Source organism: Nyctibius grandis, chromosome 7 (genome assembly GCF_013368605.1).
Source record: "Nyctibius grandis isolate bNycGra1 chromosome 7, bNycGra1.pri, whole genome shotgun sequence".
In the NCBI taxonomy this organism is placed as follows: Eukaryota; Metazoa; Chordata; class Aves; order Nyctibiiformes; family Nyctibiidae; genus Nyctibius; species Nyctibius grandis.
In genome coordinates, this window is record NC_090664.1 from 19,450,323 (window position 1) to 19,462,432 (window position 12,110).

At 38.2% G+C, this 12,110-nt stretch overlaps 1 protein-coding gene across 1 annotated transcript in view; it reads right to left on the reverse strand.

Annotated features, from left to right (window-relative positions):
* The window catches only part of CHN2 (chimerin 2), a 170,549-nt gene that overhangs the window by 100,424 nt on the left and 58,015 nt on the right, over positions 1 to 12,110 (reverse strand). The window contains exon 2 of the mRNA XM_068404668.1: positions 1,205 to 1,243. Coding sequence (XP_068260769.1) covers positions 1,205 to 1,243 — 39 coding nt within the window. The remainder of the gene's footprint in view (positions 1 to 1,204; positions 1,244 to 12,110) is intronic.

Genomic DNA, 12,110 nt, shown 5'->3' on the forward strand with positions numbered 1-12,110 from the left:
AAATCCTGGTCTTGTCAGTGATTTTGGGTCAGCCAGGTTCCTCTTCTAAAAAAAACCCGCTCAAGTGTCTGCTTCTTTCCAAGTACCCAGCAAAGCACACTGGAATGGTCCAACACAAATGAATACATTCTTGATGACTTTTAAGGAGGTTTTTCTTACACATTCAAAATACTGCAACAAAAAAAAAAGTCTCTAGAAAACAGTGTTCTGAGAAGCAATTTCTGTAATTTAATGACATACTCAAAGTTTGTTTGAAAAAAATTCCAGTCCATTCTGAGGCAGAATGTCATTCTCAGGTAACATAGAGGTGACATCTTTGAAGTCAGCAAGGTAGTTTAATGTGCATATAAGTGAAGTCAACAAGTTTATTCCAGTCTTTAAAATTATACATGTACATGCACGTAACTACTGTGATCCTTGTCTTTTTGTAGTTCCATTTTGGTAATGGCACTGTACTGAATTTGAAGTTGCCACAATAAAAGAGACAACTTTTCCTTAGGATAGTTCTGTATCTGAAAACAGCAGAAAAAAAAAAAAACCCTCCATACCCAAAGCTACAGTTTCATTAAAGTTCCAGTAAGGGTTTAAAATAAAAAGATCAAATTTAAAGGCCATCTTTAGTAAGGGTTTTAAAAGCCAATATTTTGTCTTAGATCTGTGCTCCTTTATTAGAAAATACATTTGGAACAAAGCAAGAAGAGCATAAAATATGCACTTCTGCACTGCACTCTATGTAAATGATTTTTCTAAAGGCAGACAGGAAGGTTCAAACAACTGATAATGGTGTCTCCAACTTCTAAACCACCACTTCAAATCAATCAGCTTCTATTGCTAAGGATCAAAAACATTATTATCTTAAAGTGATTTGGTGTCCCATATAAAAAGACAAGTATACTGACCTTTAGTAAACACATGAAGCATTAACCTCTACCTCTGGAATCCTTCCTGAAAGTCTCAGCAGAGAAACCATGAAACCCAGGATTTGCACACTTGTAAGGCAACCCAGACAGTCTGGCAGTCATAACCCTGCAGCACTTGCTCCACGGAGAACCAGAAAAGTTCAGGTTTCACTGCTGTCCCATACAGTAACTTCTACAAGCACCTAGTACATTTATGCGTTTTTTTCTGAACAAAGAAAGGGAAAAGACCTAACAGTGACACCTTGGTAAGGTACTAAGATTATTCAAATTTCTCATATACTCACAGTATGATTTCCATATTGGAGGCTGGTATTCTTCAGCATCTAAAAGAGAAGTAAAAACAGGGAAAGAAATCAGTCAATTGGCCACTGGGTCAAACTGTCAGCTTGCATTTTTCTGCTGAGAGACCTCAGCTTGTCAGCAAAATTCACATTTCTTTCCCAAGAGAGATGCTAGCTCATTTACAGTACGGTTTCCTATGTGAGAGAAGAATATAAATTTCAACCACTTGTGGATCCAATGAGCTTTTTCCAAATTATTCAAATGTAACAGGAATTAATTTCTTACCAATTTGCATATAGCTTCCTGACTCGCTAGTATTTTTAAAATAATTAACTAGACTGGTAACTACATTATTTATTTACTTTACTTGGCATGATAAACAGACAAGTCACTGGTTTTCAATTAGGCTTCTAACCCCACTATTAAGATTATAGAATGAGCATCAATGAATAACACAGGCCTTAGCTAAAAAGATGCACAGCTCAGGCTGGACTCCACTGCACAGACCCAACAGTTCCAACAACGAGATTCAATCATACTTCTTCAACGCACCAGAGTATGTAATTGGCATGTTTTCCAGAAACTGCATCAGCAAAAATAATAAAAAGCTAGAAAAAGGACAGACTGCAAAACCTGCAATTGGAAGCAGACAATTATTGCCCTTATCGACTGAAGGAGCACAAAGAGTAGGTATCTTCTGTTAGTGCGAGAGTTATACAATGCTGCTGGGCAGATTTTTGGCAGAGGAAGCAGAGCCTCTGCATTTAAAAGTGTAAGCTTGTAGAGCCTGAGCTAACCCCCCACATCCCATATTAAGAGCCCAGCAAGAAAAGGGCTCTCCAGGCTGGGAGGCAGACAGGCACAGGTGGAGGGCATGGCAAGTGTACAGTCCCACTCCACAGGGAGGTTTCCAGCTCTCTGCAAGGAAGGTTCTTGCTTCAACCTCCAGAAACCCCAGCAGAAACCAAGGATGAGCGGTGGGAGTTAAAGAAGTTACCATACACCAGCCACAAAGGGTGGGGTACCAGGTACTAGCCGGCTCTAAACTGCCATGTTGCCAAACACTTTGAAGAGTCATTTACAGGGGTATGTCATTAACCTCCTAACACTGCAAGTTAATTAAGGTGTTTGGTATTTACTAAACTTCTACTTAAGTTATGCTAATGTAATTCAATTATAGTTGCATAGCTCATACTCCTTGTCTATTTATATACATGCAACCACTTTAAATATATCCCTGCAAAAGTTTGTTTACTAGGAATGTTAATCATTAACTACCATCTGCCACTTTTAACTCTATCATTTTAAAAAAGGATCAATTTAGCAATGCTCACAGTTACTGCCTGGAATAATACCCTGTGACAATTTGCAGATATATTGATCGGGAAACCCATTCAACTCCAGTCTCAACAGTACCCACTTCACAACTTTGGCAAAATTCAAAACACTCCCAGCCTGACAGAGTTATACCATGCTGTGGCAATCCAAGAGTAATTAGCTTGCAAGTTTATTATATTGCAGAAGGATTATTTTAAATTATATGAAGCTATTCATGAGATCAGTGAAATTTATTCATGCAAGAGCTGACTAATTTCTCCTCTTACATTATAATGGTAATATATTACTCTCTTTTTTCTATACATCTGTTGCTCCACATATAGTTTGCCGTAACACCATAATATTGTGTATTAAAATCCTCTATCATACTTCTGTACTACTGCAAGAGAATTTCTAAATTTGCTTTTTCACTTAATATATTTTTCCAATAGAAGAAACATTGAGATAATGCAAATACCTGATTGTCTATACTTGCGACGTCAGAAAAGGAAATAATAGTGGGAGAAACAACCAAAAACCAACGAGTATGAGTTGTTGCTTTAGTCTTCCGAATTAATTAGAAAGAACACAGTAAATTGAACAGTGAAAGCTGATCTACAAGTGGCCATAAAGTGCTTCATTAGCTTGAGACAGACTGATGGTGTGGAAACACTGCAGCCTAGGTGGAGAACAATCATCCAGGAGATAGTCATAAAACAAAACTCCCGATGATTACGTTAGATTTGTCACGGTTATGAATCTGTCAGCCCAGGAAAGAGTGGACAGACCATTCCTCAGTAGCTAAAATAATTCTTAAGGGCAGCATACTCGAAGGAAAACCACGGGTCACCAGCTCCACATTCACCCATACAAGGCACTGCAACATCCTCTGTGATCCCTGCAGCTGATAACATGTCCCTAAACCACAGTACGAACAACACTCCATATAGGTGATAGTATTAATAATGTTACTGTCAAGCTATCATGCATGATGTTTAATGGTATCCATTTGAAGGGAAATAAAGAACAATTAGTTTAAATGCAACCTGGAGACAGAGATCATGCTTAAGGATCAGGGAGATGTTTAATGGAGCCCAGATATAGACTTCTTGCTCCCTTTGTGGAAGGAGGCCACTGGGCTCCTGTCTAGACATGGGCCATGTACAGCAGAGGATGCCATTCTACATAGCCGTCAGCGTGGAAATTAGCCTTAGGACAGCAATTACCATGTCTGAGTCACCAGAGAAATACATTGTCCTCCTTGTATGATACAGTCTGCTCAGTTACCATGTGACACCTCAACTCCCACAGCTTCTGCCTTCAGTTCTGCACATGGCGATGGTCTCAGCCAGGACCATAGACCTCAATTTTGAGCCACTTAGCAAAAATCAATCAATCAACCAATCAATCAGACTTGGCACAAATGAAAAATGCCCTGTCTTGATCTCTCATTAAATGATATTCCTAATACGAACTTTGATCATAATGCCTATCACAACTGTGATTGGCAGCATGGGAAAAAGGGTTCACTGAGGTACTCTTAGCTGATAAGACAGAGTTTCTCCTATTGTCGTTTTCTTCAAGGGTTCACAGTTCCGACAGTGACTTCATGTCTAAATTCAGCAACTGAGCCAGCTAAGGTTGAAAGCAGTTGACACAGGAGAAACTCGGAGCACAAGATGAGTATCGGTTCTGAAAAAGGCCCATGGCCAGCTATGATACATCTGTCTTGAGTCTAGAGAGACTCACTGTGGTCTTTTTTATTATTTCGAGTCTTACCAATACTGTATCAGCAATGATCTTAGCAAAACCAGAAAACCTAAGGAGTACTCACTGGAAAGACTAGAACTGGCAAAAAAGCTTGAGAGACTTCCACAAATAACATTACAGGTAATACTGTTAACTAAAAGCTTTGAAACGTACCAGTTGAGAAGGTTAATATTTATTAGACCTAAAAAAGTAACTAGAAGTTAGTTGTACGCTAAACAGAAAGGCAAAAGGAATGGTGAGCGCTGACTCCTGGGGAATATTACAGATACCAGAAGGTTTCTCACTGTGTGCATAATTGACACGAAAAGATACTGGAGAAAATTGTCAAACTAAAAATGATACTGTGGAATTGGAAAGAGGGAGTGAGGAAAAGCAGGTTAGTTCTTCACTTTATTTGCTTTACTCTTCACAGAGTAGAGAGAATGAAAAGCATCTTAGGAATAAAATATTTTCATGAAGCTGATGGAGTACTGTAAAGCTGAATAAGTGTAAAAAGACTACAGTAAAGGGAGTACTGAAAAGTTGGCAAAGCTTTAAGCAGCCAGGTAAAAAGTAAAATTACATGTGTTTTTTTTTAAAAGAAACATGAAGACAGAAGACAGTCTTCCTGTAAATAATGGGTGGCAAATGGTTAATACATTACTCAGACCCATTCTTACGCAATTTCTGAGAAATGGGCTTACACTAATTATATAGCAAGTAAAGTTATCCATGGACTTCAAACCTTGTTCTTCACCATGCCTGGCTCTGTACCAAAGGTGACACCTTTCTGGATGTAGTTGTGAAAGACACTGGAATGACTGAATTGCTTTTTACTACTTCCTTGTACTTTGTGAAGATGATGATGTAATGCCAACGCTTGTAGTTTTGTGCTACCAGCACTGGGACTGACCTAACTAAAGCAGGTCTAATAAAATACTGACTAAGCTAAAACTTTGATTCTTCTGACTACCAAGACTGCTAATGCACTGGAAACAGGAAATTCTGTTTTACAGGAAAGATCACAAATTATGTCACATGAACAAAATATTTCTAACTTATAAGTGGCATTTCTAATTATAAGGGGAACAGTAACAAACATCCATACTGTAGTTATACGTCATGCCCAGTTCTAGATATTCTAAAAAGTATTAATGATTCCTGTGGTAGTAGAGAGTTATGCAGACTAGCAGCAGGACAGCTACCAAAGGGTGACTATCATTCTTTGCTAATTTCTTTGTAGCCACTATGAAAGAGGAGAAAAGATTTTCTTTTTTTGCCTGTGTTCTTTCTAAAGGATTACAAAAAAATATCCTGCAGTTCACCTTGGAAGAACTGCCTCAGCCTGGATTTTCTGCCACTATTGTCTGAAGTTCAGACTTCCTTTCCAGTAAAAACTAATTTTAAAACTATGACCTGCGTGTGCAAGAAAAGACACTTGTGCATGAGAAAGAGCCAATTTGGAAGCCACTGGCTTACTGGCAGTGTGCAGATAAATGATTCACTGGATGAACAAATCTAGTTACTAATTTTTTCATCTTCCATTGTTATTTTCAGGACCAAGACTAATAATTATTAGTATTTTAATGCCTTTTGAATATTTCCTTTGAAGAAATTTTTCACAGTTTTACCATATACACTTTCACATTTATAGCTTTGTTTCCAAAAGATTAAGTTAGCATGTATTATTAATTACATACATAAAAATAAGAAAAATGTATTTATGTATGTAACAATAACATGTAACTGTTGAGTAACAGGCTATGTGAAAGATCAACAATGTTTGTACTCTTTAGGCACATATATTTTTCTTATATTTTTCTTCATACAGCCAGAATTATATTATACAATTGCCTGTAATGGGGATGGACATCACACAGAATCACAGAATGGTTGAGGTTGGAAGGGACCTCTAGAGGTCATCTGATCCAACCTCCCTAGTCAAGCCGGGCCACCTACAGCCAGCTGCCCAGGGCCATGTCCAGACGGCTTTTGAATATCCGCAAGGATGAAGATTCCACAACCTCCCTGGGCAACCTGTGCCCATGCAAGGTCACCCTCACAGTGAAAAAGTGTTTCCTGATGTTCAGACAGATCCTCCGGTGTCTCATTTTTGTGCCCATTGCCATTGGTCATGCCACCAGGCACCACTGAAAAGAGCCTGGCTCCATCCTCTTTGCAACCTTCCTTCATGGAAAGGATGAAGCTATTTGTACGCTTTGATAGGATCCTCCCTAAGCCTTCTCTTCTCCAGGCTGAACAGTCCCAGCTCTCTCAGTGTTGGAGAGATGCTCCAATCCCTGCATCACCTTAGTGGCCCTTTGTAGGAATCTCTCCAGGACGTCCATGTCTCTCTTGTACTGGGGAGCCCAGAACTGGACACAGTACTCCAGGTGTGGCCTCACCAGTGCTGAGCAGAGGGGAAGGGTCATCTCCCTCGACTTCCTGGCAACACTCCTCCTAATGCAGCCCAGGATACCATCAGCCTTCTTCAAGGGAAGGGGACACAGCCGATTCATTTTCAACTTGGCGTCCACCAGGACCCCAAGGTCCCTCTCTGCCAAGCTGTCTTCCAGTCAGGTGGTCCTCAGCGAATATTGGTGGACAGAGATTACAGTGAAAGAGTAATAAGAAGGCTTCTTTGATAAGGTCAGTTCTTTTTCAATATGTAAAACATCACCGCATTATTTAATTTCCACTCTGTGCTTAAAGCTTATCAATTATAGAAGCTCATTTTCATCTTCTCTGAACCCCTAATGGCTAATCTTGTGGATGGTGAAGGGCTATTTTCATTTATTTTACCCTCTCACCAATTAATATATATGCATACACAACTATCTCGCATTGCAGTCATTTTGCAAACTATTTTAAATATGCACTTTTTCCTATGTTTGATTGTCATTTGGCATATACCTTTGGGCATTATGATTACTTCTGTTACACACAGTAACTGTCCTTGCAGGCATGTCTGACTACACTTTGAGAAAGAACATTCTTATTTTTTAAGTTGCAAATAATCATACTATCAAATGAGCACCTCTCTTTAGCTCCTGAAAAGTCACTGTTCCTTTGAAGAGCAAAATTAATTCTCTTGCAGTTAATAATTAGTGATGTGGCTGTTGAAACATTTCAGTGTGTCAAAAGCTCTATTTAATGTTTCATTCAGAACGCACAGTTGCCCATGGAGGAGCCAGCTGCCAGCTTTATCACTGAACTTTCTCGTCATCGGTATATGGACAGCTAAAATATGGAATGAGACTTCAGCTTTTGCTTTAATGAGACACTTAAACTTTCAGTGTAAGGCACAGAAACAGAAGTGATCAAATTGTTTATTTGCAACATAGTTTATAATTGGTCTATTAATTCGGATGATGGGTGCTTCCCCGCCCCCCGTGCTATTCTCTTTTTTTTAAAAAAAAAAAAACAAACCAGCAATAGTGTGTAAATTAAAATGTTGAAAAATGCTCATAAAAGGGGTGGAGTTCTCTCTTGCACAGCAATTAGACTGAAACAGTAAGCTTTTAATAACCACAATACAAATGCACAGCTATTTTGTATCTTTTGCTTTTGTCTACCATAAACTTGCTATTAGAAGCCACTGCTGTAAAGGTAGCTCATTTAGTCCCTTCTACGGATCAGTCTTTCCAAATTGTGCTCTCTCCTGCATTTGCTTCAGATTTCAAAACAGTATCTTTCCACTAATACACAGGTGGTCAGTCCATGGATAATTTTGTTTAATGCATATCTCTTTTACTAAAATGCAGATGAAAGATCATGCAAATAGGTTAATTTAATAATTTAGAAGACTTACCAAGTATCAAATAAAATACGACTGTGAAATAAGTGAATTATTACAGACCTACTACAACAGATCACAGGATATTTGAATTATTTGAATCCACAGCTAAACTTGTAGAACAAAAGCTTAGGGAGCCATGTTCTGCCATTGGTGAGTGGTGTTCAGCCAGCCATGACCATCCATATTGGAGCAATATCCCATTTAATTAAAAAAATCTAGCTGTCTATTCTGCACGGACTTAAAGAGAATTAAAAGCATTAAAAATATATTTCAAAATTTGGATTTTGAGAGAAGGAATAAGCAGGGTTCTCAATAGCAATAGAAGTGTAAAAGAGAAGGGTATTTGTACAATTCTAGTTTTAGAAGTCTCTTTAGTAGACTAGTCTTTCTTAGGGCTACTGTGTGGGGCCCAAGAAATAGAATTAAACAGGCTCTTCCAGAAAGCAAATCCAAGAACCCGAGAGCAGTCTAAGTAAGCTGATGCAAATATTCTCAATGCTTTAAATATTTCCTGGGAAATCTGTAAGATTTAAGAGTGCAGAATGGTATTCACACTGCCTAATCTTTGGCACGTAGGTCCTTTTTAATGCTGAATCACACTGAATCTATTTGACCTTGGATGGCATCTAAGAGCCTCTGCGATTTAGGTGCTTTGAAGCATTTTGTTCACAGAGCAACAATGAAGAATTTCCTCATGCAAGTCATTAAAGGTTTGTGTCTAAAAACTAGAAAGGTAGACAATGAAAAAAACCCACAAAATATCTCCTTCATACTTGATTGCCAAAAATCTGTTTAAGTTAACAGCTGCCATTAAAATTAATCTGGTCACTAACAATTATGTCCCATTGCTTGGTACCATTCTCTATTTTAACACCAATGCCAGTGTAATTAAAATGTAACATAGTTATTTTCATATTTTCATGTTTTTAATCTATAAACCAGAAGCATCAAGGCATTAACTGACACAATCAAGGCTCTGCCTGACTGAGAGATTGACATTTCTTTGGTAGGAATAAACACATGACATAAGTTAAATCACATCACAATAGCAGACCTCCTATCTTACACAGATATAATTTAGCTTCTAACTAATGACCAGTTAGTTCCTGGCTAAAAATCAAGACCAGATAATCAGTTGGCATATATGACAATAGCTCCGCTGAAGTAATTTTATCACTGTGCAGAATGTGGCAACGCATTTCCAGTCATTTACTTATTGCATCCTAAACCCCCTCTGCCCCGAACCCTCCAGCCAATGATCCCTGGACTCAGCAAAGCAGTCCAGGCATTGTACGGAAAAGCATGTGACTGAAATAACTGCAATAATACCAAAAAACCAGCATTAAAAGGGTCACCGTGAAGTATTTCAATTAAAGCATTTATGTTGAAGTAGTGTCAGCGAATTCCCCGTTCCAGAAATGCACTCATACATTGACATGATGCCCGTTTATCTGGCTTGTCAAAGTAGCCAGCACATTCCCTGAAAACTTATTAACCTTTAGCAAAATCCAAATCATTGCTTTTGGTAACTTTGTTAGAGAGATGATGAAATGGCACATGTTAAAACTAAGCAAGGGCACAAGTGTTTGCTTTTGACTGTTCAAGGGTATGAGGTGGTCCTAGTCCTGCAGTTGACTGTGGAGGCTGTTCAACAGCTTTTCAGAGACCATCTCGATCTTCCCCATCTGGCCCTGCATCCAACCTTCTCTGGATACAGAAATATATGTATTTTTAAAGGCTGAAACTGTAGACTCCGAATCAAGTGGAAACACAGTAATTCATCTCGCTTAGCAAAGCCACGTGATTCAGAGAATTTACACTGGTAACTTACAAAAATCACAAAATGCATTGTACTCAGCACAGGGGCTACTCATCTACTAGGGACCTTACCGAACTCTGCAGCCTAAACACAATTTCAAGCCTCAGACATCAGAGATGAGAACTACTCTGCCATCCAGGGCATGCATAATGACCTGCAGAAGAACAAAAGTTTAGCAAATAATGAGACCTTGCTTTGGCTTCCTTTACAGGTCCTGTAGTATTGCTGCAATATTTGCTTCTATACATTAAAGCACGAAAAACAGGAAAAACACCACCCACCTGCAAAGCATATTAATCATTCCCACAGCTCTCTGATAAAACTCTGAATAATCAGTGCTCCCAGGATAAGAAGCAATACTGTACCCGTGTGCTTCCCCTGTTACAAAAACATTACATTTTTCTTTTCATTACATTCTTTGGTGGACAGCTTTATATCTAAGTGTGTCAATCACACTCAAGGCCAATTGAATTATTATTTTACATGAAGTTAGTTTCTGGATCTTCAATCTCAAAAAAAATAGTTTTGATTAATCAATCTCAGCTATTACTGAGGCACTCAGCTTCTCTTCAAATATGTTGTACAAACGGACAAACACTTCACAAGTCTTTTCTATTGTATCACCACCCACCATTGAACTGGTCCCCCACTACTGCTGTTCGTGCAGGCATTAATTCGGATTTAAATAACAGAAATGTTTATCTTCTTAAAATTCAGTTACATAATAGTACATTTATTCTGACAAGATTCTTATGTCTTAGGTCTATGTAACTACACTTTCCTCCCTGCCATCTTAGCAATAGAAGAGTTACTACCAGTATTTAAAATTGCTAGAAAACTATCATGGGCTATTTCCCCTCGGAAGAATATGGTTTATGTATTGTTTCCTTACTCAGAAGGAATTTTAATTGCCTTGTGGAAGTCTGTAATTCTTCCAAGAGCTTTTTACTACAGCCTGGCACTTTTACAGTTGATAATGAGTTCTTACAGTATCATATATTTGCAAAATACCTCGTATGAAACACTATAAAATTTAAAATACACTTAGGTCTTCCACAAGTTTTATCAAACAACAGGGCTGTGCAAAATATCCCAATGCCTCAGCACAGGTGACAATTTCACTTTGCAACTTGCAACGTCGTTGACTGCATTTTCCCTAGAGAAACATTGGTTAATGGCATGCCATACAAGGCATGCCCCACATCTCTCTAACATTTTCATCGTCAAATCAAAACAAATCCAAACCGGTGCTCATAGGGCAGATGTATGAGTGCCTCCAGTGGCATTGAGTGGGAAGACAGAATTTAGCCACCCGTAATGTATAAAGGAAAATGCGACTGTAGCCTGGCTAATTTCCTACTTTGCAAATTCTAAAGATGCATATAACACAAGAACACTGTATTTAAGTGTCTTCAAACACACGAAGCTTCTTTATACGTGATAAGTAAACGAAATACAGTGAAAGCAGTAATTCTCATATAAAAATGGATTTTGCTTCTCTATAATCAGAGATAGGCTGGTTATTTTTACATAAATAAATTACAAAGGAAGGGGAAAGCACATTTTTTCTCAGTTACTTTTCTGGAATATCTTTTTCACCCTTGTAGCAATCACAAAGAAAATTTGTTTCTTACCCCACTGTACCCCACTTGATACACTCAGAAGACAGTCAAGCCAGTACTTAAAAGCTCATCCATCAGATATTTGGTCATAAAATCAGTACAGTAAGAAAAAAAAAATCCTCTTCCTTGGAGTTATTTTTAAAGATACACACAGGTGCCACAGTTTTGAACAAACCCTCTAACTCACCCAACTAAAACACTTTGTAAAGTCAATTAATTATGAATAAGGCTATGGTTTTGGCACAATAATATTTAATATATATCATGGCAGAGGCACAGGGAAAAGAAGTAATAATCATCAAAAGCTTAGCAAATATATTTGCTATAAGCTTCCAGAAGGTAAATAATAACCAATATTCAGTACAATATCAGTAAGCAAGTACAGTTTCTACTGTGATTAATACTCTGAATGATAAAGTTTACATGTCAGATATCCTCATTTTTTTTTTCTGTGAGCCAAAATCAGCAGCTGATCTTTATGACCCAGCACAGTCTCCCCTTTAAAGAGCAAATGAGTCAGAATTCTTTAAATGCCATGACATAACCAGCCTCGACAATGAAATATGGCTGTTTACACTGCAGAATTACAGGAGCCGTTTCGT